Source organism: Globicephala melas, chromosome 1 (genome assembly GCF_963455315.2).
Source record: "Globicephala melas chromosome 1, mGloMel1.2, whole genome shotgun sequence".
NCBI lineage: Eukaryota > Metazoa > Chordata > Mammalia > Artiodactyla > Delphinidae > Globicephala > Globicephala melas.
This window is the reverse complement of record NC_083314.1, coordinates 22,262,663-22,290,383: the sequence shown is the minus strand read 5'-3', so window position 1 is coordinate 22,290,383 and position 27,721 is coordinate 22,262,663. Positions and strand designations below refer to the sequence as shown.

Genomic DNA, 27,721 nt, shown 5'->3' with positions numbered 1-27,721 from the left:
ACTTATTATAATTTAATGGATAGTGCTTCCAAAATAGAAATTCACTTAAATTTACCTAGTAAGTTAGGTTAACCTAGTAGTTGGGTTAAGAAATACTTTGATTAAAACCACACTGCAAAATGGGGAACCTCAATGGATTGCTTTAAACTCTTGACCTCAAAGGAAGGAAACAAACTAACCAATAATGATAACTTGGAGAGAAAAAAAAGGTTTAGGATCCATAACAGATTCGGAGTTAACAATGTAATGATTCAGCATTTTGGAGGCCAAGTAAAACCAGACTTGTGGGACGCATGTCAAGTGGCATCTCACTGTGTACGGCACAGAATTTTCTCTTCCACGCCGCACGTTGTTGAATATCTTCTACCATATCTCTGCAGGACCTCCACTTAATGTTAATCCCCCTCCTCACAGCGGTCGGCCTAGGAACGCTGCGAGCTGTAGGGAATCCTTGGACATTCTCTACCAACCTCCTCCCACCCACTGGCCCCACTGCCCCCAAGCTGCGGTCCAGGTCAGTTTCTACCGACGTGCAGCCATCGCCAAGACAAAGGAGCCCCAGATTGCCTTCGTAGCCACTGCTTGGCCTGGAGTCTTCTGGTTTTTTTGGGTTTTTTTAAACACGGTAAGGAGAGCAGTAATAGTGTTTTAGCAAGAAGTACTTTCGGTCTCGGTCAATTGATCTTTAGTTATCACTACGCAAATTTACTTTATAGCCCTTTTATATCTCTCGCCAAGCCACTTCACACACCAATTTCCCTACTGTGCATCGCAAGACAACTGTGGCGAGTGCCGGGAGGGAAAGGGCGGGGAATGCGCGCGGTCAGCGGGCTAGAAAAGTGCCTGGGCGGCTGAGATAAGGCCCGCTCAAATATGCCTTCTGGGCCGCACCACGGCTAGACCCGCGAGGATCCTCTTCCCCCATCGCGGGCCTTGACGCGGAGTGGGGCGGGGCGGGCGGACGCGCCATGTCTCAAAACCAATCGACAGCGCCGGGCACTATTCAAAAGGCCGAGGGGCCAATGGGAGCCCTGGGAAGCCAACTGGGGGGCGGGACGAGGAGAGGGCGGGGCCGGGGGGGCGCGCGCCCGGGCTGCGGGACCGCGGGGCGCGAGAGCGCGAGAGCCGGCAGTGTCGCGCGCGCGGAACCGCCGCCGGGTAGCTGCTCAGCAACTCTCCCGGAGCTGTTCGTGTTCCCGCCGGAGTCCGGAGCAGGTGAGCGCCCGTACCCACGCCCCGCTCCCCACGGCGCAGTCTCCGAGGGGCCGCGGGGAGGCCCGCAGGGCGGGCGGGGCGGGCGCGGCGGGTGGACCGGGGTTCCTGGGCGCCGGGCCTGGTGCCGCGGCCTCGCCCTCCCCTTCTCCGAGTCGGTCCGGGCCGCTGCTGGCGAGGCTGAAGGTGCGTCCGGCCCGGCCAGCTGCGGAAATGGAGCTGCGGTTTTAAATTGCAGACGTTTCCCTCCATTTTGGACGCGCCGCGTCGGTGTAAAATGATGTTGGCTGGGGAGGATGAGTGGGTGGGTGACCCACCCCGGTCCCTTTGTCCCCGCCCTGCAGCACCAGCCCTCCCAAACCGGCTCCGAGCGCCTTTTTGACAGATTAGCGGGTGGCTTGGTGGGCCCTGCTCTCGGGGAGGCAGAAAAGGCGCGGCAGCCTGGCGGACGGGGAAGTGGGGTTGCAAAGTTGCCTTTAATTCTCGCTGGTTGTCACTGGCCTTGAGGGTCGTGGCGGTCTCTGTTCGGCTATTCTCCAGTGCTGGCTGCGCGCGTTGCATTCCCTCGCCCGGTGTTTCCTCACACTCAGGAAACGGGTACTTAGGCAGGTTCGCGTACTCCAGCTAAAGCTCGATCCTACTTTTTCATCTTTTTAAAGGCTTTAAAAAAATTCTTCGTAATGACACCTTCCGACACTCGCAAGGGACACTTAGCGCTTGATGGCAGAGGGCCTGGTTCCAGGCGGTTCCATCAAAATGATTGCACGGTCTGGTCGGGAGTCAGGCTGTGGATATTCAGAACGACCCAGTAGATACATTGGACAGCGCGTGGACAGTGCAAGGGTTCAGCCTGGAGCGAGCGAGCTTGCTCACGGGCTGTGGCGGGCATGCACCCGGCCGGAGCCCAGGTAGATCCACGCTCCTGGTCCCAGCCCTCAGGGACCTTGCAAATAAATACGTGCAAATCTGTAATTACACTTTGTAGCAACTGCCGTGGAGGAAAGGGTGTGTGTGTGTGTGTGTGTGTGTGTGCGCGCGCGCGCTAATTTAGACTGGGCACCAAGTCCAGTTTAAGTTTAGTTTCTGAGAGCTGTCTAGGGAGGAGGGAAGAGAGTGAGTAGGAGGGGAATTATTGTTACCTTCAGTTCTTTATATTGCTTAGGGGAGAAGTCAGGCCGTGCCGCCCCTACAGCCAAGAAGGTGGCGTTTCTTCTGCTTTGTGCGACAGAGGCAGGAGATAGGCCAGGGGTTCCTGTTTGGGTTTTGCCTGCCAGGCCAGCCTTGGGCCCAGGTGTTGAAGAGGGAAGCTGTCAAACTTCATTTGAGCTTCCCTTTCTCTGCCACGTTTAGACTAACTTGGGAAAGTGAGGAAAGATGACCAAAGGCCTCTGTAACACTGCGATCAGCAGAGAATAGCACATTCAGTTGTGCTGATAAACAGTAACATATTGGAGCTGATATGTGTGGAGATTCCAGTGCCAATTGCCACTGAAGTTAGCAAGCATGTTGTGGCTTAATAGAGAAAAGCCTGAGGGTCCCCATGTTTCCACTGCTAATGGGGAATGGAGACATTGTGCTCAGTAAACAAAATCTTTCTTTGCCAACCTACTTGGCTAAAACCTCCCTTCTGAGGGAGGCTGATCCCTGTGTGTTTTGATTCCATCAGGTGAGCATAGCGATGTGCGCAAATGTCCTGGGGCTTTTCTGTCCTACCTGGCTAATTCACTCCTGCAGAATTAGGATGTGATGCACTGTGTGACACTTGTGTGTGGATCTTGTGCAAAGTGGAGGTGCACATAATGTTGGTAGTTTCGCCTTTTGGAACATTTGTGTGTGAGATAGTGGTCTCCGAAGGAGCGTGCTGGTTTGTTCCTATTTTTTCCTTTTTTCAGCCATTATATGAAAGATCGTTATCGAGTCCTAATTCCTAACTCTTTTTTTAAAAATGTTTAGAGACCTAACAGATATCCACCAGCTATCTTAATTTGTTTAACCCCAAATATTTAATTGATAGCAGAAAAACCTCTTTGGCATTGACCTGTGTCCAGTATCGCACAGATACTGTGTGTGTGGCGTAAAATAGGTACAACGGAAAGATGCCAATAAATGTATTTTCCAAAAAGGACAGAATCTGCTCAAGGGCCTTTTAAAAAATCCAGGTGGCTCCCGAGTCCTGAGGGCCTGTGTTTCAAAAGTTTACAAAGAGTTGTTTGAAACTCGGATGGCATCTTCGCGTAGAAAGATGTAATTGCCTTCTGCTCACCCTGGTTGACCAATGTCAGAGAACTAGTACTAATAGCAGTGGTTTGATTTTAGGGGGTCCGAGGAGAAGGAGGGGGCACGAGAGAAGGGCACATTTCCTTCCTCTTTCTTAGTGTTTGGAGGCTCAGAGCTAAATGTTGAAATAGGCAAAACTTGCTGTTGTCACCTTCCTTTTTTGTGCCCCTCCTCCGGGTCCCAAGGTGTCTACCGCCCTCTGCTTCCCAAGTGCCCCTCACGTGACTCCTCAGCCAGGTGTGACTTCATTCCCAGAGTGTCTGGGGTCCTCCCGGTGCCCCGACCCCTCCCCCCAACCTCCGCCCAGCCCAAACCTTCTCATTACCACAGTGATGCTCTCTCAGGTAGGTTTGGGAAGAAAGCCATCTCTTGTACCTAATGTGTAAATGGACTGACATCCTCTAATCACCACCTAAGTCTCTGTGTTTTCTTTCATCTACTGACCTAGCTCCTATCTATCTAAGCAAGTGAAGCTTGTGAAGTTTTTTCCTCAGGTGATTAACAGTGAAGAAATGTGGTGCTTGGGAAAGACTTTTTCTCAGGAGGGGTGTGGTAATCTTTCTCCTTTCTTAACTCTGGAGAGTCTTCAGAAGTTCTCAAGTGTTGTTTTTGTTGACAGGAGCCGGGTGAGGATTGTATCTTTATATGCCCAGAGGATGTTTCGGGAATTGCTTCGTTGGTGGGATGAGGGTGACTGTAAGGAGAGATTTTTGGGTCCTCCTGTCTCCTTCTTAGACGAGGCCCAGCTAGTTCAGTTGGTGTTGGAGCTGTCGGCAGGCGCTGGTTTTGTCCTGTGGAAAGGTGAATCTGTTGGTCCGAGGAGGGAGAAACATTACTACCTAAGAGCTTGAAGCACCCAGCAGTCAGTTGATGTTTGAAAAACAGGCCTCATGTAAGTGACAATTGCTGCAGATTGCTTGTGGCTTCTTAGAGTGTTGTTTTCATACCAGGCTTCGTGGGCCACGTTTTGGTTCAGTGGAGAAGAGGGTTATAACTGGGGGTTGATGTCTGCTGTAGGCTTTTGAAAAAAGAGCTAGGATGCTGGCCCAGGTATGTGGTTGGCAGTTACTTGGTAGGCATTTGAGACTTCAGCTGTAAGACTTGAAAGCTTGGTGAAAACCCCAAATTTGCTATTCATTTTAGATTTGGAGTTATATTGTTCTCCCTGTTGGTAGGTTATAGTAATGCTAATTACACAGCCTTGATTTTCCCCATCTGTTGCCTAGTTTACTGTTTTTAGTAAAGGTAATTTGTTAAAAGTTAGACAATACATCTTTAAAGCTTTTGTAAGACTACAGTCATCCCCCCTTATCTGCAGTTTCACTTTCTGAGGTGGTCACCTGCGGTCCAATAATATTAAATGGAGAATTCCAGAAATAAATAGTTCATAAGTTTTAAATTGTGTGCCACTCTGAGTAGCGGGATGAAATCTTGGGCCGTCCCTCTCCATCCAGCCTGGGATGTGAATCGTCCCTTTGTCCAGCGCGTCTTGCCCATTAGTCACTTAGTAGCCATCTCGGTAATCTGTCGAGGTATCACACTGCTTGTGTTCAAGTGACCCTTATTTTACTTAATAATGGCCTCAAAGCGCAAGAGTAGTGACTCTGGCAATTCAGATATGCCAAAGAGAAGCTGTAAAGTGCTTCCTTTAAGGGAAAAGGTGAGAATTCTTGGCTTGATAGGGAAAGAAAAAAAATCCTATGCTGAGGTTGCTGAGACCTATGGTAAGAACGAATCTTCTGTCTGTGAAATTGTGAAGAAGGAAACAGAAATTCCTGCTAGTTTTGCTGTTGTACCTCAAACTGCAAGTTACGGCCACAGTGTGTGGTTAAGTGCTTAGTTAAGATGGAAAAGGCATTAAATTTGTGCCTTTAAGGTATTTTGAGAGAGGGACCGACCACCTTCATATAACTTTTATTAAAGTATATTGTTATAATTGTTTTATTATTAGTTATTGTTGTTAACCTCTTACGGTGCCTAATTTATAAATTAAACTTTATCATAGGTATGTATGTATAGGAAAAAACACAGTATGTACGGGGCTCTGTACTATCTGTGGTTTCAGGCATCCACTAGGGATGCCTGGGGGTCTTAGAATATATCCCTCTTGGATAAGGAGGGGACTACTGTATCTGCAGAGTTATCAATCAGAAAAGGTGTGTCCTTTGTGAGATTGTGCCTTATTAATTAAAGAAGTATAGTTACTGTAGGTGGGTAGCGTTTTGCATGGTGCAGATCATTTGGAGCCTTTATGTTTTGTCATATTTAATCCTTAGTGCCACTTCCGTGTTCAGTGGCTGTATAAAGTGATTCCCAATGAGATATGGTGTAGCAGAAGGAACAACCTCTATGTCCTGACTCTGCCTCTTCATGCCATCTGTTTCTATAACCTTGAACAAAACAGTTAACATCTTTAAGCTTCAGTTTTCTCACCTTTAAAATAGGAGTTGTTCACCCTCTCCTCTAGAGGCTTTTGTAGCCTGAAAGTCTTGACCAGTTAAACATTTTGGAAAGTTGTACTTTAGCGTTTAATCTATGAAAAAAGACAAATGTAAGTGTGTATGCGCTGACTCTAATTTTTTTTTTTTTTTAAACTATTCAGACTGATTTTCAAAATGCCAAGTAGGAAATTTGCCGATGGTGAGGTGGTAAGAGGTCGATGGCCCGGGAGTTCACTTTATTATGAAGTAGAAATTCTGAGCCATGACAGCAACTCCCAGCTTTACAACGTAAGATACAAAGATGGAACTGAACTTGAATTGAAAGAGAGTGATATCAAGGTAAGCACTCTGGTTTACAGAGCATGTTTATAATAGTTGGGAAATCACTGTAGGTGTGGTTTTTAAGCTTTAGAGCAGTCAGGTCTGGCTCTCTGCAGGCGTAGGGTCACTCTCCTGCTTTAGGTCAGATCCTGTTTTTTGGCTTTGGGAATGTATGAATGAGGCACAGTGCCCTGTTGCTAAGAAGCTGTCAGTCTGCTGAAGTCAGACACTTACATCGTCCTCTCCCTGGTTTAATGCACTCTGTCATTCTGTGACAGTTTGTCATGCGTGGCGTTGGAGCACATCAAGGGTAGGGAAGGGCACTGGGTTTTGGGGAAGGCTTTCAGAGCTGAGTGCTGAGGACAGATAGGGAAAACTCAGGTGATGGGGTGGGGGGACTTCCACAGCGGACAGCATGCCAAAGGCTTGGGTCGGGAGTCACAGACGACCAATGCTGAAAGGGTGTGGTGGGCGAGGGCCGGAGGAGGGGAAAGAAGGAGCCAGAACTGGAGGGGTTTGGGCTTCATCCCAGACACCGAGGATTTAATCAGGAGAGTGACATTAATTAGATTTGAGTCCAAGGCTTCTCAACCTATCTGGTGAGGACCTGAGCTTGCAAATATCTGGTCCATGGTATAGAAGTATTTACGTAACATACCGTAATTACTAGGCAAATGGGAAAAAAAAAAAGGTACAAAATAAAACCCTAACTTTTCACTGTCAGATTCAATAGACATAAAATTGCTTTGTCAAAATGCTATAAAAATTGCTGCCCATCTCTTCTCAGTTTCATTCCTTGCTGCAGATCAGTAACGAACAGTTCTTGAGCCCGCAGCCTGTGGATCACAGTCTGAGTGCTCTAGACCAGGGGTTGGCAACATTTTTGAGTAAAAGGACTTGTACATATAGTTCGTGCACTGCAGGAGCAACTGTGGACATGGCTGTGTCCCCATGCAATTTTATTCATGGACATTGAAATTTGAAGTTCAGATGATTCTCACATGCCACCAAGTTTCATTCTTCTTTTGATTTTGTTTGCAGTCATTTGAGAACTGTAAAGCCATTCTTCACTCCTGTGCCACCCATACTGGGTGGGAGGGATTTGGGCTGGGGGTTAGTTTGCCTTCCTCAGGTCTAGGTTCCTGGAAATATTCGGAGTAGGTGAGGGCAGGGTAAAACATTGCTGTGTAACCCAGTCTTGGACTCGTTTTCAAGATCTGATCGTGTTTTATTCAGAGTGAAACTGAGATGAATTTTCTTGTTATTGTTTGTGTGCTAATTTTTTTTTTTTGTCCTATCATCTCAGTTTTAATCAATGTTATTTGTATCTCTTACATATGTTATTAGGAAAATGTACAGCTGCTTGGTTTAGAACATTCATTTCCTGGCAATACCTTCAAAGAAGAGTTAGGGGTGGAAAGGCTGCTTTGGTCTCAGGAGAGACGGGTCATTATAGCTGAAGCTGTTATTGGCCTCACCTGATGGATGCTCAGATCCCATGAGTTCCCAGGGTGCTTTTAGAGTCACTGGTGCAGTCATTGCCGTTGCTGCCCTCTGGCAGTGTGTTATGACTTATGGTGAAGCTCTGCCTTTTCTCCTCCCTCTAGCCTTTAACCTCCTTCAGGCAAAGGAAAAGTGGCTCAACTTCCAGTTCTCCCTCCAGACGCAGAGGGAGCCGCTCCAGGTCGCGCTCCCGATCCCCTGGCCGGCCCCCAAAAGGTTCCCGCCCATCCGTCTCAGCTTCACACCAGGCTCACATTAAGGAAGCAAAGAAGGAAGCAAGGAAGGAAATATTGGAAGTTAAACTGACTCCACTGGTATTGGTATGTGTGTTTGGGAGATCTCCAACCTTACAACAGTGTTTAATCTGCCCAAATCATGTCTTCCCCTTTATGTGTACTCAAGTGATTTGCAGTTAATAATATTAAAGATTACATGAAAAAATGAATGTTTGGAAGAATAGAAGGTATAATGCTTTTAAATACCATGAAAAAGAACATTTTTAAGCTATGAGTGCAATTTAATATTGTGGGGTTTTTTCTAAAAAAAGCAGTGTTTAAATTTGAAATAGATGTAGATTGTAGACTGAACTGAATAGTTTTTATAGTGAATAAAAGTTCATGTAGAAAATAATGAGACATAACTGTATCTTATAAAAACATATTCTTGCTGTCTTAGTATCATTGTACTTGATTGCCTTCCCTATTCAGAGATGATACTTTTAATGGAATTTACTTTCAGAGTTCAAGGTTGGAAATATTAGGTAGGGTGTGCAGAGCCTGGAGGACCTTGCACAATGAACATTTTAGATAGTAGACCAAATTGAAATAATAAATAAACAGAATTGAAGAAAGGTCATTGTTTATTCTCTTCACTTACTGTTACCTCTTTTCTGGATAAAATGTACAGATTTTTGATAACCTTAAAACACTGGATTATTACATAGTGTTTTGTAGTCAGATTTTTAAATTTTAAGATGTTGGGCGTAACCTTCTGTGTTGTATTTTCCTGCATCACTTTTTTTTTTTTTTGCGGTACGCGGGCCTCTCACTGTTGTGGCCTCTCCCGTTGCGGAGCACAGGCTCCGGACGCGCAGGCTCAGCGGCCATGGCCCACGGGCCCAGCCGCTCCGCGGCATGTGGGATCTTCCCGGACCGGGGCACAAACCCGCGTCCCCTGCATCAGCAGGCGGACTCCCAACCACTGCGCCACCAGCGAAGCCCTGCATGTAGCTTTGACATCACATCATCCTTATTCTTTTGGACTCCTAATTGTGATCTTTGCAGTACCTTGCCTCACTGTGTGAATACCCCGTCAATTTGCAGTCAGTACAGTTCAGGGTCAGCTGACTAGCTATGTTACAGGATTACATTTGTGGTTGCTGTGGATTACACGTTGGACCTTTGAAAAACCGAGAGTGTAGTTTTTAGGTGGGTCCGTTTGCTGCTAAGTGGCTCGTTGGCACTTTGGTAAACTTAAGTATATGTTGAATGCTGTCACTGCTCAGTTAGACCTTGATTTGAACTAGAACTTGATACTATATTAATGCCGTCTTTCGACAGCTGGCCTCCCAAAAGATATATTTCTCTTCTTAATTAATCTGTCAGTGACTTTAAAGGAGCAAAGTCACCTATTTCAGCCATACATTGCCTGGAAAATGTTTTGTAAGCGAAAGTCCTTCCTCTGTACAGTCAGCAAGAAATTCCCTCCACTGCTTGAAGAGAATGACATTCAAGGAAAGAGACTGAATTGAGAAAGGAGACATTAGGGAGAGAAAATGTAAGGTTAAATAGAAATAAGGCAGATGAAATTCAGAAAGTAGGCAGTTTGTAGGTTACTAGTAATACTCCATAAGTAGCCACTATTTCTTAATTTCCTGTTATTAAGCTGTTTGGGGGCCGTGAATGTCTTTTCCTCTTTTTTTTTAACCAGTTAATGAGCTGATTTACCAATTTTTACTGTATCTACCTCTCATAGTGAATATTATTAGAGCATCTGTTATCGAACAGTGAAATTATAAGATTTAGTCTAATTTTGTTTAAAAGATGGAAGATCTTATGTGGAAACCTCTACTGTAAGAGCCAATCTTTTGAAGATTAGGAAATTCTAATCAATTTTATTCCATTTCATTTTTTTAAAAAGTGGGCTGAAATTCTTCAGCATTACGGCTGTGAAAATCTTTGGTTGGTTTTATTGCTTGGTTTCACAGTACTGAACTTTTACCATCATGTACCTTTTTACTAAGTTATCATTCTTATGGTTAAAATGTTTTATATTCTTCAATTTAGAAGCCATTTGGAAATAGCATCAACAGATATAACGGGGAGCCTGAGCACATAGAGAGGAATGACATACCTCACAAAAACACGCAGGTACAGAGGGGTTCATTTTCCTCTCAGGTAATTTTTTTCCTTGTTAAAGTGACTTTCTCTAAAGAAGCACATTGAAAACCATAATTTTTCTTAGAATCTTTTCTAAGATTCTGTTCTTAAATTAAGACTGAGTATAATTTAACAAATTTATTCTTATTAGTGTATATGGCTATACTAAGATGCTGAATTACTTAATGTGGTAGCATTAATGATACTTACTGACTACAGATATTTAATACTTTTTATTTTTTAAATAGGAAAAATTCCCTTTGTCACAAGAGAGTAGTTATATACTTACACAGTATAGCCTTCATCCACGAAGAGAAGAGGTCAAATTAAAAGAAATAGATTCAAAGGAAGAAAAAATTGTTACAAAAGGACCTACGTCGTTGAGAACCTTTGAAGTGACAGCCACACAGCAGAAGGACTTAGAATTTGGAGGAGTACCTGGTAGGCATCAGAACCGGCCTAGGGAGGGCAGGCAGGGTGGGCAAACGCTGGTTGCGATAAAGTGAGCAGGAAAGGGCTTTCTCTGAAGAAATCTGAAGGCGGCCAGGTAGTGAGCCAGGTGGGAGCCTGGGGAAGAGTTTCCAGTCAGAAGGGACAGCAGGTGCAAAGGCCTGAGTAGGAGCATTTTTGAGGGTTATCATGGAGTAGAAAGGGTGCCACTGTGGCTATATTTAAAACTTTTAGCAATCTTTTTTTTTTTTTTTTCTTCGGTACGCGGGCCTCTCACTGCTGTGGCCTCTCCCGTTGCGGAGCACAGGCTCCGGACACGCAGGCTCAGCGGCCATGGCTCACGGGCCCAGCTGCTCCGCGGCATGTGGGATCTTCCCAGACTGGGGCACGAACCCGTGTCCCCTGCATCGGCAGGCGGACTCTCAACCACTGCGCCACCAGGGAAGCCCTTTAGCAATCTTTTAATAGGTTTTGAGCAAAGAAGTGCAAAGAAGTGATGAAAGGAAGGTTGGTATGACTGTTGTATATAGGAAGGACGGTGAGCTATTCGTGACTGGGAAATCTGCTAATAATCAGATCTCAGTGACAGGGCCTGGCTTGGCAGTAGCACTGGGAATAAGCTGCATGCATCCAGTGGGTTCATGGTGTCTACACTACCTGTTAGACAGGTTGCTCTTGAGGGTCAAAGATCTGAAGCATTCAGAGGTTTGGAGTTATTAAGTGGGTGGAGCTGGTGAGGTCTTATGACTTAGTAAAAGGAAGTACTTATTGGTTAAATGGTTCAAAATCCTGCATGGCTTAACTGCTTTGTATTTTGTAATTTATAACTCTTGGCTAACTGAATCTGTTAAAGATGGTGTCCAGCATCGCTTAAAAGTCTGCGCACATGTAACGTGAATGTGATACTATTTTAATTGTGAGAAACTTAGGGGTATAAAGTTTTTTGTTCTTTAAAGATGAGACCGATAGTTTTTAGATGTTCCAATCTTCAAGTTTTTAGATGTTCCAATCTTCAGTTTGCTGGAGTTTCAACATGTTTGCTCCCATAGTGGTTGGATTTTCAGTGTTTTAGAGCTTGGTTTCCGAGGTGGAATTTAGCTCTTCAGTGCTGGGCATTTGCTGTTTTACTACCTTCATGCCTGTGGTTGCTTCCCACAGGATGTGACAGGTAGAGTTAAGACTTTCTAATGATGCATTAGAAATTGGTTTCAAACAGCTAGCCAGACTTGAGTTTCGACCTTAGAAATTCAAGTGAGTTTTGAAAAAAATAAAATAAAATAACCTGGATTGAAATTAGAGCCTTGAATGTTCACTGATTATTTGCAGGTGTTTTTCTCATCACGCTTGGCCTGCCTGCTTTCCTCTTCCTGTTGCTGTTGACGTGTAAACAGGAAGAGCCCAGTCTTCTGAATTTTCCGCCGCCTCTGCCAGCTTTGTACGATTTATGGGAAACCAGGGTATTTGGGGCCTACCTCCTCTGGTTTTTCCTTCAGGCTCTGTTCTACTTATTGCCGATTGGGAAGGTAAGCGTTTGTTGGCGGGGCGTATGGTATTATGAGATTTTCTTCCCCTCGCTCCCATGTTTATATAGAGACATTTATAGTAGTTTTAAGGTTAAAAGCTGTCCTTGGTCATAACTACCCTTACTTAGTTTTAGTTTGTTAAGCGTTTACTCTTGTATTCTGTAACACATACTTATTAAGCGAAACTTAAAGAATCTGACTGAGGATTCTTGTGTATCTTTCCAAACCAAATAGAGAAGAATAAGCCATTTTTCAAAATAGCCTGACTAATGGTAGAGGTGGCTGGGAAAAAAAAATTCCCTCTCGCTATATGTCCTTTCAGATGCAGAATTTTAAATTACCAGTTGATAAGGTACTGAGCTCAATGGACTTTAGTCCGTATCTTTTACTTTTTTTTTTTTTTAAAATATGATGAGTTTCTGATTTTCATCTCTTTCAGAAATTTGTTGTCTGGACCATGGAATGTTCTTTTCAGACTCATGCAGTGTCTTTAAAACTGGTCCTCATTGCTAAGTGTAGTTTTTTCTTCGTTCATTAGAATACTCTACTTGGATATATTTAAAAGAACATGAGATTCCCTAATCAATAAATAATTCATTTAAAGATCTTGTTCTTAGAGCTTTGCAAGTTTGCCAACTGTCTGTAAACCAAAGGATCAGTTTTATTAGGAGTGGCAAATGCCAGTGATAGGAGGATAGAGCTGCAGACTTGAAATACTTTGGAACCTCACCATAACATTGGCTCTAGCGAGGATTCTTGTGATGTGAACCTTCAGGTATTTTTGTGATAAGGCTCTAAAGTAAAAAATCACAAATTCAGATAAACTCAGGTAAAGCTAGTTCAAACTAGGTAATATTTATTGAGAAAAGCAGTTTTGATGGTTAAAATATATATATATGTTTGTATCTATATCTATATATATAGATAGCTATATATCGATTTTTTTTTCCCACAGACTAAAACCCAACACAGTAGTTGTTAGATACCTTTAATAGATAAGGATCATTTGAAATTAGCCTGTGGGGTTTTGCTAATCCTATAATCTCAGACAGATACTACATTTCTCCTGGGTTCCCTTTCATAGCTAATGAAAGGGTAAAGTAGTTTGGCCCAAGACAAGTGATACCATATTAGTATTTTACAATTTATAATGAATTGCACTATTTCTGAATAGTTATTTTGGGGAGTAAAATGTAGCTGCCATTGGGCAGGTAGACTTTTTCTCTTAACTCATCCTGTTCAAGTAGTGTGTTTCTTGAGTACCTTTTTTATGGGGATGCTGTGGGTGATGCAAATGAAGAGATGAAATGGTCCAGTGGACATGCTCTCAGTCTCTTATTGGAGATAAAAGAATCACATGAAATGATTGAATAACTAAGTGAGCGTATATGTATAAATAGCAGAGCAAGTAAGTATATGAGTCTGTATCATCAAATAGCACATGGGCCTTGGGATTGGGTAAGTGGGGTTGAACCCGATTGAAAGGATGACACCAACGTGAGATAGTGGAGTTGTATTCTGCTTTGTAAGCAGTGGGGAGTCATTGAAGAGTTTTGAGCTAGAGATCGACTAGATGTACAGGTTTTTGAAAACACGTCTAGTCTTGTGGTGGGACATGGGATCGTTGGGGGAGAGTGGCTATGGCAATAGTCTCAGTACACGGAGAAGTCATTACTAGATTTGTATTTGAGATAAATTCCTGAAGGTGGAATTACTTTACCTAAGGGAGTGCCATGAAGATTTTTGAGACTTGTTACTAAAGTTTCCTACTAAAAGATGATCCTCCTTCTTGGGCATGTTGAAATTTAGGTGATTTTACCAGACGTGTATCATGGTAAAGTGTTGTGCTTTTAAAATTTTAAATTAAAAAAAAAAACCTTTTCTTTTAAGGTTGTAGAAGGAACACCTCTTACTGATGGAAGAAGACTCAAGTACAGATTAAATGGTGATTTTTTTTTTTTTTTCCAAAACTCAAATTGATGACTCGATAGCTCAGACTTTTGGGTGCTGTACTCTTTAAACTGTCAAAGCTGATTATGCCAGAGGAGGAAATGGTAAATTTCTCTCAGTAGTCAGAAGAGCATGCAAGTAAACTGCTCGCACCTGCAGCCGATACGTCAGAATTATGCCATGTTAAGTAACAAGCCACTCAGTCACTGTTTTCCACTCTCCAGTGTTATTTTCTTAATAGCATTTATCGCTCATTGAAGCAATTTTGACTGTGTATCTTATCATCCTGAGTCATCCCCATGGCCTAAGTTCTGCACTGGTGTGGGCTTCCTGGCCACTCCTGCCCTCAGGAGCTCTTGCTCTTTTGCTCCAGCCACCGGCCTCCAGGCCGTCTCTAGGCTACATTCTCAGTACTTTTGCCTGGAAAACTTTCCCCCAAAGTGTCGGCTGCTTCATCCCTGACGTGTCTCTGCTCAGAGGAGCCCTCAGATCCCTTTCTTTCCTTTACCCTGCTTTATTTTCCTCTATGACAGGTCTTCCTGACATCAGTGTACTTGTCTCTTCACTGGGGTCTCCCCACTAGAAGGTGGCTCGTGGGCAGGGACTTGGCTGTGTTCATTGTGGTACCCTTTGTGGTACCAGCATAGGGACTGGCCTGTAGGAGGCGCTTGTTGGTAGGAGCCCTGAGTGGATGGAGTGGAAGTCTCGATGAGCGTCTCAAGAAGTGGGCATTGTCCCTCCTGACGTGGGCACCTCCTGGGGTAGGAGTGTGTGCTGAGTAAGAGGAACAGTCCACCTTTGGAACGTGAAGACTTTGATAAAGTACAGTTAACCTGCTTTTAAGAAATACGTGTATAGTGTAGTTATCCTTAAATGATTTTCCATTTTAACTAGATTGGGTGGACTGTTTTCCTTTTCTTGGGAATTATACTGTAAATTTTAGTTCTTGGCCTGTTTTAATCCTATCACTTCTCACCTTTTGAACTGTGGATACTTTTTTCAGTGACTCATCTAGCATCCACTGTATCTGAAATCACTCGACTGGGCTCTAAAAGGGAAGCCAGAGGTGTTTTAGATGACTGCCTCTTGTGCCAAGTGGGTAAGGCGTTGAACCTAGCTCCACGCCTGACCCCTGGTAGATGCTTAGCACTGACTTGCTGCTACTGTCAGATACTTTGTTTACTTTTACCAGATTCCTTGCTGCTGGAACCAGGTTTAGAATCTCCCACACACCCTCTCTCCTGCGCCTTGCGGCCTCAGTGAGGCCAAGTCTGGGGAGGGGTGGGGTGTTCCCTTTGGGCCATCAGGTCTGTCGCTGTTTGTGTTTTTTGGGCTTCTCTCTAGGTACCCACTTACTTCTCGTCCAAGTGCTCTTCTTTTCTGTTTTTGCTTCCCTTTGAGGGCGTGGCTCACTCAGAGGCTGAGAACAGTAGTACTGGGCTCGGAGCTGTCGAGCAAGCAGGCAGTGGCTGAACTAGTTGCTTGATCCTTCCTTTGAAAATTTCCTCGTTACTCTGGTTCTAGTATTACGAGATTTTACCATCATCAACTAAGGAGAGTCCTGAGACATTTTGAATAATTTAATCCACGTAGGCTAGAGAGCAAGAAACGGCTTCATCTACCATTCTTTTTCTTTAATATTCGTAAATTTTATGAGCATTAAATGAATGCTTTACAAAGTTAAAGAAAAAGTTTAAAAAGTTAAAAGTTACTCTTTGGAGTAAACCTGACACTGTGGAAAATGTGGACTTAAATAATAAATTAGAGATGACCATTTGACTTTACAAAAGCTTTGGTTTTAGAATTCTTACAGAAATAACACCTACGTCTTTTCTGTGTTAGACTGTTTTTATCCAAATGTGATTTGACTGCTTACTCAGAGAACAGTTTTTGCAGGCACTCAGCTCCTGAAAGGAAAACTGTTTCTTGGGTCCAAAGAAGCAGCAGCCAGTACACTCAGCTTCTGTCTGTTGAGCCATAGCAGGGCTAGCCCGGAACAGGAGCTCCTCCTGCGGGGCCTCGTGGGTGCTTCTGACTTTGGAATGAACATCTGTGGGCCTGGCAGTCCCTCCCTGACGTCGCCACTCGGCTGGTCCCCTCAGTCTCCTGCCTGGCCCTAGGGAACATTTGGGTTGTGGCCTCTTCTTTGAGGGCAGGGTCTTGAGGTCTTTGTTTGGGAGGTAGAGTACGACCAGGATCCTTTGAAACCCTTATTGATAAGTTATTTCGGGTAAAAATGTTTATAATTTATAACCACCAACATTGCCCTAAAGGCTTTAAACTGTGTCTGTCAATAATTAGCCATTTGACTTTGGCCTCAGGGGTTTGGATTATGTGAATTTTGAGGTTCTTTTCAGCTTTTTAATAGTGAATTTCTGTGCACTTCTTTTCAGCTCTCTCTTCATTAAAAGCAGATGACTGTTCACAATGAAAAATAATAACTTAAGTATGAGAATATTTCACAAATCGTGTGCGAGATACAGCATCTGTATTGAAGACTGCTAACCTCAGGGGCACTGCTCGTTCATGTATTTGTGTGTGTGTAGCTTGAATAATGAAACTAAGATTTTACAAAATAATGTTGTATTATTTTATAATGGTGTAAATCCAATGTGAACCCTGGGTTAACATTCATTTTTCCCCCTCCCCTCCCTTTTTTAAGGATTCTACGCTTTTATCCTGACATCTGTACTCGTCGGAGCATCTCTCTTCTGGGATGTAGAGCTTTATTACGTGTACAGTCATTTCCTTCAGTGTGCACTTGCGGCCACCGTTTTTTCTGTGGTCTTGAGTGTTTATCTCTACGCCAGGGCTTTGAAAGCGCCCCGGGATGAACTGTCGCCGGCCAGCTCTGGTGAGCAGTGTTAGAACGTGGGTCCCACAAACGCCTCCCACAAATGCCTCTCCACACCCTCACCCCACTGGCCCCTCAGCATCTGTTTCTAGGCTTTCATAGAATTCTCGCTTCAGTTTATGAGAGATGAAGAGAAATAGGAAAAAAAAGGAAAAGGTGAAAAAATTTAGAGAAAAATAAAAGGAAGAAAATCTGATTTTTTCCCCTTGTGTTTTCCTATTTGTTTCTTCTTCCTTTTTTAGTCACTTGATGACAGTAAGACATTTGAACAACTTACAGCATTTTAGTAACATTAGTATTATAACAATTTAGGACAAATATTTTTTGTCCAAAATAGTAAACATCCTTTTAAAAAAAAACAACCAACAAATAATAGAGATTACAAATTGGTTGATTCTAACCTAAAGTTCTTAAACATTAAAAAAAATTAAGTGGCTTATTTTTAAAATGGTGAGTCTACATTTAAAAAAGCTCTGGTTCCCTCAGAATCTAGGAATCTGGCCCCATAGGCCCCATGCCTGTAGCAGCATGGATGTTTCCAGATGGGGCCAGCATCCCCTGCCCCCTGTGTCCTCACGGCCCCTCTTGGCTCTCACCACCATGCCTTTCCTCTCTGGCTGTTTGCCAGGCTCCTGGAGGTGATTGAATTGTGACCCTGGAGCGTGGACAGCAGTGCAATTTTAAAGCCTCATAATTGGGTTTGGAATACTGTTTGGATAAGGACTTTTCCCTTCATAGGAAATGCTGTCTATGATTTCTTCATTGGCCGAGAGTTAAATCCTCGGATCGGTACTTTTGATCTCAAATACTTCTGTGAATTGCGCCCCGGATTGATTGGATGGGTATGTCTTTTTTTTTTAAATTTCAGTTCAGTAGTACAGATTAGTCTTGCATTTGGAAAGGATTGTAGACAATGTTAAAGTAAGCTGTGGATGGTATGTTTTTAGGAATAATCACAGCATTGCATAAATCTGTCTACTTAAAATATTTTCTTACTGTAAATATAGTCCAGAGGGATAAGATGCCCTGTTATAGGTTATTAAACATTAAAAGAGTTTGTTTTATTTTGATTATATCAGTTTATGTTTATGTAGGAAAATAATAGTGTATGAATTAAGAAAAAATGTATTTTCCTCCCCTTTAAAAAAATTATTTTGACTTAATTTTAGACTTGTTCGAGTTGCAAAAATAAAGAGTTCCTTCATACCACTCTCCCCAATGTTAATTAACATCTGGCAGAACCATAGTATAGTTATAAAAAACAGCAATTAAAAAGAAAAACCCCCCACAAATTAACATTGTTACAGTAGTATTAATTAAATCCCTAGACCTTATTTGAGTTTCACTAATGTTTCATGCTGTTGGCCTTTTCCTGTTCCAGAATCCTCTTCAGGGTCCGACAGTGCATTTATTTGTTATTTGGCCTTAGTCTCCTCTAGTCTGTAACAGTTGCTAGTCTTTCCTTGTCTCTCATGACCTTGACACTTTTGAAGATACTGGTCAGTTATTTTGTAAGAGTGTCCTTCAGTTTGGGTTAGTCCAGTGTTTTCTCATGATTGGAGTGAGTTATACGTCTTTGGCAAGAACACCACAGAATAAGTGTCCATCTCAGTAAATCTTATCAAGGGACTCCTGAGGTTGATATGTCTTATCACTGATGGTGGCTTCTCGGTAAGGTGGTGTCTGCAGCTTTCTCAGCTGGGAAGTTACCACCTTTCTCTCTGTAGAAACTATACCTGCCCCTTTTATTTCAGGTGGTCATTAACCTGGTGATGCTTTTGGCTGAGATGAAGCTACAGCATCGCACTGTTCCATCCTTAGCAATGATTTTGGTCAACAGTTTCCAGCTCTTGTATGTGGTGGATGCTCTCTGGAATGAGGTAATTAATTTTAAGAGCTTTGGAGTCAGATGGCGTTGAGTGTGGGTGATTGACCTGACCCCTCTGAGCCTCAGCTTCTTCCACACAAAGTGAGGAGAATATAACCTGCCTGCAAGGCTTGTGAGGATTAAATGAGTTGTGGATCCACGTGACGCATTGAGCCGACACACAGTGAGCACTGACGGCGGGTAGGTGTCGAGAACTTTGGTGATACTTCCGTGTATGTCAGCTGCTCTGTCAGGTGCTAAATATTTAAGATCTGTGGATCTTGGCTTTGTGGGTGTGACCGATTCATATAAATAAAACTTTATTTATATGAATTAATGAACATTAATTTCTTAATGATTCTGTCAGATGAAAATGGATGGACAGATTATCATCGAGTTAAGATAGTGTTCTTTGGACTGTCAGATTGCCCTTTATAGTTCTTAAATAAAGGGGGAGATGTTTTATTGTTGGTGTTTCAGAATAAAAGAGTAGCTCTGATTAGATGGATATAAAACCAGAAATCATGATACATTGAGGAAAACAGTTTGAATAAAGCTAATTTCCTAACACTTGGCTTTTCTCATACGTTGATACATCATCAGTTTTTTCCGCTACTTGAAGACTGGTAAATGTTTGCTAATCTCGGTCTCACCTAACTATATTCCTCTTGAAAATAATTTCTTCCTTGGGTCTATTTTGCAACTGTTTTATCATTTACTGTTATCTTTGTCATCATCTCCTCCAAATTCCAAGTTGGGTTTTCTTTCAGTTTGAAAAACGAAATTGGCAGCCCTATGTCATAATGTTACAAAATAAATTCTCTTGGCAGTCTGTTGACATTTTGAGAGAAGGTCCATCTCCTTTAAGGTGTTTTTTTAAAGCTGTCTTATTTGGTCATATTCAGTCAAAATGACTTTAAAAGCTTGATATTGATTTATCCATAACCTTCCTTTTCTTTGGGAGGAGATTAGGAGCTCTTTGAGGTGAACAGACCTCTAGTGCAAGTAGCCACATTTGGATTCTTGTTGAGCTCCTGCCACTGAACACAGACCTGGGCCCAGCCTTAGAAGCTGCAGAGATTGTGGGAGCATCTGATACAGAGTCCTTTGAAAATTCCAAGTCTACTCAAAATTAAACATGCTTTTGAAATTAAAGAAAAAAACAACCAATTCTTGTAAATGCACTTAGTCTTGCCAGTTGTAGGTCTTTCTTTGATTATGTAATAAAGGGCTCCTAAGAAGATGGTAGGTTACATTTTACAAGTCAGATGATATTTCCTCTGTCGCTTTAAAACCTCAGAGATTTTTTTTTTTTTAACTTCCTGTCTGGAAGCTTTTCAGTGGTGAGTAATTCTTCCTTCTCGTTTTCTGTCGTGTCATGGTAGTCACTTTTGAAGTGACTTAGAAATTCACATTTTCTAGAGATTTAAACAAACACTTATTTCCGTTAATTAACAGAAAATGTTTGTATTTTAAGGCAAAACTGTTAAGGCAGTTTTTCACCAGGGGTAGTGGATTGAAGTTGGGAAGTTATTTTTTTAAATATGTTAGCAGTATCTCAGCCAGATTATAGTAGGCTTCTTGAAGAAAGGACTTGATTTTACGATTTTCTTTAGTATCTGGCACACTTTCGGGCAATTAGTAGATGCTTAATACTTTTCTTATTAGATTGGGTGCTAGGAATTCTTCTGCGTGTTGATGTGCCGCACCTTAGAAAGTGGAGAATACGAACTTAAATGACCCTTCCTGTGAGCCTCCGCTGGCTGTCCGGCAAATCCCCTGAGGCCCCAGGAACTGGGTAGGGCTGAGGGTTCTGCCCCTGCTGGCGCCAGCTGCTTATACCTTGTCCCTCGCTCACTGCCCACTCCCGTGTGCCCTGTCGTCATCACTGGTCTGCTCTTGTACCTGCTCCCGTGTGCGTAAGAATAGGCGCTCTTCACTAGAGGGTGACCCAAAGGGCCTGGAGTTGTTGCATCCATTTTTCTGTTCCATGGTCCTTTTGCTTGCTTTCTGGGGAAAAAAATGCGTTTTGGAGATTATCATGCTTTTTCTTTAACCTAGAATATTGATTATTTTTTAAATTTTAATTTTATTGGAGTATAGTTGATTTACAGCGTTGGGTTAGTTTCAGGTGTGCCGCAAAGTGATTCAGCTATACATATATTCATTCTTTTTTAGGATCTTTTCACATATAGGTGATGTTCCCTGTGCTACACAGTAGGTCCGTGTTGGTTTGATTCTTCAGCAGAGCTTACTTATACTTGCTAATTTTTCTAGTCAGCGGGGAGTACTGGTGTCAGAGGCAGATTGGAGATGCCCTTGGGCAGGGCCGACTCCACTTCCAGAGCCGGGCCTGCAGGTTCTGGTCCAGGGGATCTGGCTGCTGGCTTGCGCTGACCAAATCCACACGAGAGTGCGTTCAGGTCCTGATTTACCCTGAGCAGCGAGGCAGGCATTTTCCCATGTTGCCAGGTAGTGTGGAAAAGCTACATGAAAAGCCAGATTGCTATCAGAAGTTAGGTTGGTGCATGTGTGCTGGGTGCAGGGGTGGCAGGTGGAAACCCATGCTCCCAGCCTTCCATCTTCTAGTCTAATGGCGAGAGTCGCTTATTTACAGGACAGTCACACGGTCGCTCCAGGCTTCAGCAGGTGGTGGGTGGTGGCATCTGAGAAGTGCCTTGTCTAGGGGGAGGGTTGAGGAAAGCAGCATGGGCGAGGCTTCAGCTGAAGCTGGAGCGGGGTGTTCCAGGCAGAGGCATGGAGGCACAGGGGCGTTGGCAGCTCTGTTGTTTCAGGATCGCGGAGGGAGAGGGTAGAGCGACAGGAGAAGAACAGAATGATACACGTGCCGAGGGAACCAGATGCCCACTCCCACTTTAAAACGGTTTTGGTTGGTGTACTTTCCCTTAGCCCTTTATAAATTTGACTGTAAACTAGAACTTTACTTGAATACTTTAAACATTGAAGCTTTTGTCCCCCAAAGTTTAAATGAAAATTTCCCCCCTCCATACCCTTACAGGAAGCGCTGCTGACGACCATGGACATTATCCATGATGGATTTGGATTCATGCTGGCTTTTGGAGATCTAGTGTGGGTTCCGTTTATCTACAGCTTCCAAGCCTTTTATTTAGTCAGTCATCCAAATGAACTGTCTTGGCCAATGGCGTCTCTAATCATTGCTCTGAAACGTGAGTATTAACTTCGGTCTCTGTGTAGTAAATATTGTGTGTGCTGTGGATCTGCATATTTATAGTGTGCCCTTTTATTTACTTTTTTCAAGTCTGAGTGGCTCTTTTTATTATTATAAATGGATAAATAACCACTTAGTCCCAACAACCCAATTAAGTACTAAGTAACCAAGTTCATGTTTATAAAAGGGACACATATGGCAGAGTTATGTACAAGAAAATGCTGGTATACACTGGGAACAGCTATCTAGCAGTAGGACACAACTACAGATCTTATCAGAATGAGGTGACTGAGAAAAACAAGGCTGATGGGAGGGAAGAACAGAAGACACAGACATAATAAGATATCATCTTAGGTAGCAGAAGGCATCTGGAGCATGGGGCTCGATGCTAGCTTTGACACTAGCTGTGTATTCTTGTACAGGTTGCTTGTTTTCTCTGATCCTTGAGCTCTTTTGGAAAATCAGGATTGAATTTTAGTCTTTCCTGGACCTTTTTTTTTTTTAATCTTTATTGGAGTATAATTGCTTTACAATGTTGTGCTAGTTTCTGCTGTATAACAAAGTGAATCAGCTATACGTATACATATATCCCCATATCCCCTCCCTCTTGCATCTCTCTCCCACCCTCCCTATCCCACCCCTCTAGGTGGTCACAAAGCACCGAGCTGATCTCCCTGTGCTATGCGGCTGCTTCCCACTAGCTGTCTGTTTTACATTTGGTAGTGTATATATGTCCATGCCACTCTCTCACTTTGTCCCAGCTTACCCTTCCCCCTCCCCATGTCCTCAAGTCCATTCTCTATGTCTGCGTCTTTATTCCTGCCCTGCCCCTAGGTTCATCAGAACCATCTTTTTTTGTAGATTATACGTATGTGTTAGCATACGGTATTTGTTTTTCTCTTTCTGACTTACTTCACTCTGTATGACAGACTCTAGGTCCATCCACCTCACTACAAATAGTTCACTTTTGTTTCTTTTTATGGCTGAGTAATATTCCATTTTGTATATGTGCCCCATCTTCTTTACCCATTCATCTGTCGATGGACACTTAGGTTGCTTCCATGTCCTGGCTATTGTAAATAGAACTGCAATGAACATTGTGGTACATGACTCTTTTTGAATTATGGTTTTCTCAGGGTATATGCCCAGTGGTGGGATTGCTGGGCCATACAGTAGTTCTATTTTTAGTTTTTTAAGTTACCTCCATACTGTTCTCCAGAGTGGCTGTGTCAACTTACATTCCCACCAACAGTGCAAGAGGGTTGCCTTTTCTCCACACCCTCTCCAGCATTTATTGTTTGTAGATTTTTTGATGATGGCCATTCTGACTGGTGTGAGGTGACACCTCCTTGTAGTTTTGATTTGCATTTCTCTAGTGATTAGTGATTAGCATGCCCTTTTAAATGGCCATGATTGGCTCAGGTTTGAAGTAATCTGTGATGGATGAGTTGAGTAATAAAAAGATTCTTGCATCTTACAAAGAGAATGGATGTTTCTTTCTTGGGTTCTCAGTGGTTCTTTAAACATAATTTTAAACAAACCATTTGGTTTTAAAATTTATTAAATTTAGTTTAAAATAATAAGTTCATTTAAAATTTTATTGTCTTAGTAATGATTCATTTTTTCTGTTGAGTGCCTGCCTTTTCTGGTAGCACCTTAAAAAGTAGGGAGATTGGTCTTGCCTTCCTAGAGCTTGCATTCTAGCGGGAGAAATAAGACGCTCAGACACTGCATTGAGTAGTAGGAAGAGTCTAGAGGAGGGACTTACAGACCGAATATGATGGGAGTTTAAGGTAGAGAGTGCGTCTCTCTGGGGGAACATCAGTGTAAACCTATTGGAGGATATGGTGCAGTGGGGAAAAGTGGGATGGGGAGGTAGATACATCGGACAGAGGGAACCACTTGGCCAGGGTGGATGCTGGAGACGAGCGAGGAGAACACTTTGGCCGGGTGCTCGTTGGTTAGCTTCAGGATGGCTTTTCTTTCGTTTCACTGTTGGTTAAACACCTCCGCCAGAGGGAGGGCAGGGAAAATTAGCACTGGACTTCAAATATTGCTAGTTTTGCTGCACTATTCAGTATTTATGGTAGAAGACGACATTCAAGCTATTGGTTGAAATTAAGATTTAGTTTCTTCATTGGTTTGGTTAAACGTGCCTGTGTGTTATTCAAGGCAGGATATGTATATTTTACAGTTAAGCTAAAAATAGGGAGTAGAGTTATTTCTTACTACTTCATTGAGGACTGATAATAAATAGTGATATGTCAGGGCCTCTTAATTTTGACATTTCGGAATTTGAAATAAAGCCACCAACTTGGAGGCTTACAGTGGGATTCGGCATATATTTATGTGCAAGTTGTTCTGGTGCAGATTCTGAGCTATAGTTTTATTAATAAAGTATTCATGTTGTGGCCAGTAGGTATCATAACTAACAGATGAACTCCAGTATTGATTTTATTGTAATGTGGGCTGCATTAGATTTTATTCATGGATGTAACTATATTTGTTAGTTTTGCCTTCATGGTAGATGATGAAAGCTGTACGATAGTGAGATATCGGGATCATATCTTCTTTTGACCTTCTAAGATTGAGAGGTTTTGAATTGTTAAGAAATAAAGCTATTCTGTACTTTGCAAATTTCCTTGGAGCACAGGAATAATTTCTAAATGAAATTACAGATGCTTTTAAATAAAGATTAAAGCTAAATTGTTAACAAATGAAATTTTTAAAAAATTACAGTGTGTGGATTTGTAATCTTCCGATGTGCAAATTCTCAGAAAAATGCATTCCGGAAAAATCCCTCTGATCCAAAGCTTGCACGTAAGTATTGGTTTATATTTATAGTATTTATACCACATAAAGATTTTATGTCTGTTTGTCTAGAGATCATTAAAAATGTATTTTTATTTTTGTATAGATTTAAAGACCATTCATACTTCAACAGGAAAAAATCTTCTCGTTTCTGGATGGTGGGGTTTTGTTCGCCATCCCAATTACTTGGGTGATCTCATCATGGCCCTGGCATGGTCCCTCCCATGTGGTAAGCATTTAAGAAGAGAACTGATTTGACTCTTTCTCCGGCCACCATAGGATGTGTGTGTGCTCGTTGGGTCTGGGTGTCGCCTGTTGGAGGTTTGGGTTGCCCGTCCCCCATCTGGGTGCTGTGCTTTTGGTGTATCCAGCACCGCATTCGTCCAGCGTCTGAGGGGAATTAGGAATTCACCGAGCCTGAAGTTTGAGTCTAAACTTCTGCAAGCAAAATTTTAAGTTTTAAGCTGTGCCTGGTAGCTTTTTTTCTAAGAAGAATATGTAGAAATTAACTTTCTATTTGTGACTCAGTGTACGTAGATTCTGAAAAACTCCGGTTCTTAAGAAGAAGAAAAGGCACACTCTGTTTTGTTTGTGTTAGTGTCAGCCCATACCCTGCAGTGCTGTCTGCCCTGCCCACCCTGCCCCTCACGGGTGGCCTGCCGTCCTCTTCCTGAGCACCGGCGGGGAGGAAACGGGGAGATTTGCTTTAAATACAGAGGTTCTGATTTTGAAGGATTGTTAGGGTGGATTAATCACTGTTCTCTGAATAGCTTTTAATTCAAATACTACCTCCTGCCACACACTAGTGGGAATTTATGAACCGGTGTAGTTGTTTCCCCCATTGGAGAAAATGAAGTAACGGGATGGTCCATTTTTAGACGATTTGGGGACCAGCAGGAAACAATACTGTGTAGTTGTGTAGTGATAATAAAAATATCTAGTACTATTTACTGTTGCTGTCCCCAGGTTTCAATCACATTCTTCCTTATTTCTACGTGATTTATTTCACCATTTTGCTGGTGCACCGGGAGGCTCGCGATGAACGCCACTGTAGGAAGAAGTACGGCCTGGCATGGGAGAAGTACTGCCAGCGCGTCCCGTACCGCATATTCCCATACATCTACTGATTCTGGTCTAGGCGCTGTCTAAATGCTCCTGCAGTTTTGGTTCCATTGACAAAAAAAGGAAAAAAACCCAAAATGAACCTTTCGTTGCACTGACAGGATCTTTATGTTTCTCTTTCTTTTTGAGGCAGGACTATAGAGCCAAGTAGTAAGTCTTTTAATGTAGCTGTGTTCATTTTTATTAAATCATAACAATTAACATAAGGAAAATATAAATAAAGATGTTAGAATTTGCATTCTAATAGGAAATTTTCAATCCTTAAAAATCTGAAAACAGTCTTACAAATGCACTGAATACTGTTGATGTTTAGGGTTTTTGATTACCTTTCAAAGTTTGATTCCTTTGTCCAGTTGGTTTTTCTTAAATGAAAACAGTTACATTTTAAAGTACATTTATGTTTTATTGCATTAAGAGAATAGAATTTGTTTCCCTTTAAATTAAATCATTTACTAGCTATGCGATTTGAAAGTAAAAACTGGTCCTCTCTGTTCAGTGCTGTACGGGAAGGGGGATGATTGATAGTGGACACTGTTTAATGAAGACCATTAGTAGTGGTTTGCTTAACCTCAACGTGTAAAACTGCATTTGAAACTGTAAATACATAGCTTTTATGTAATATATGGGGACTTCAGATTTTTCTGTATAGTATTTTGAATGTGAAATAATTTTCGGGACTAAGTATCTTTTTAACAAACATTTGCAGTATTTTAAATTAAGTTTTGTAAAGTACTACATGCGAATTAAACATTTTGAAAGAAGTGGAACTCATTTAATATTGTATGAAAGATGCTATTAAGAGTAGGAAGGGTATTTTTCCTAATCCAAAGTTTGTGAATTTGGCTTTGCTACCTCAACCGCAGGTGTTTGTTTGCCTTTATAAACTGTTGCAAATAGAAAAATAGAATAAATATATATTTTTGGAATAACATCACTATTTAAACATTTTTACACAGAGTGGTGTTTGAAAATTTGCCATTTCTGAAAGGCTAATATTTTTATATGTTTTTGACTTTTTAAATTAAACTGTGTTTTTGCTACTGTTAGTTCAGGCAGTTTATACTGTATTTTGCATAGCCTTTATATTTACAAAACTACTCCCTGTAAAGGAGTGTTGTATTCATCTTTAGAAATCTATTTATCTAAATACAATTTAAGGGAATAGTTTAAAATCGTTTCTTTTAGTTTAATAGCTGTGCATAAGGTAGCTTTAGCCATTAGATTCTACTTCAGTTGAGATAGTCTCATTATTAATTGTCCTATAATGGAACAGTAGCAAATTCACTAAGGTTTTGTATTCAGAGTTAAATTGTTCTCCAGAATCTTAAACATAGGGGAATCTAATAAATATAGTGTATATGTTTGGGTTTTTAATTATACATTTTACATCATATGAGCCATTTAGATATGCAGTGTTTGTTCTACGCTGCAGTTCGAAGTGTATATAACAGAACTTACGTTAATGTGATCATGAAGAACATTCCGCATCCTTTAGTCTTTAAACATCGTTTTGGTGAAATTTTCAGTGTTTTATTAGTACTGATGTATGCAAGCAGTTTTTTAATGCTTCTCTCCTGGCATCAAAAAATGGCGTCCCAGCCTATTCTATACTAGAGGAGTCACCAATGAAGCTTTAGGGGAGGAAGAAGGACCTTTAATTCTTTCCTTGGTAATGAGAAAAGAGCTGTTTCCAACACAGTGCTGCAGTTTCTGGATATCAGCTACAATTTGTTTTTAATTTTGTTTTTGACATGTTTATTTGACAAGTTTTATAATGAAGTTTTAAGTTGGCAATAAAGTTGAAAATAAGATGTTGCTTTGA

The 27,721-nt window shown here is 42.1% G+C and overlaps 1 protein-coding gene across 1 annotated transcript; it reads left to right on the top strand.

Moving 5' to 3' along the window:
* Window positions 1-1,085: 1,085 nt before the first annotated feature.
* Window positions 1,086-27,721, top strand: LBR (lamin B receptor). Its single transcript, XM_030868410.2, has 14 exons — window positions 1,086-1,215; window positions 6,092-6,269; window positions 7,859-8,074; window positions 10,040-10,123; window positions 10,381-10,573; window positions 11,909-12,105; window positions 13,996-14,050; window positions 16,718-16,909; window positions 17,648-17,751; window positions 18,664-18,789; window positions 21,796-21,964; window positions 24,706-24,786; window positions 24,884-25,006; window positions 25,744-27,721. Exons 2-14 carry the CDS (start codon window positions 6,105-6,107, stop codon window positions 25,902-25,904), a joined length of 1,866 nt encoding a protein of 621 aa, XP_030724270.2. The 5' UTR covers window positions 1,086-1,215; window positions 6,092-6,104; the 3' UTR covers window positions 25,905-27,721.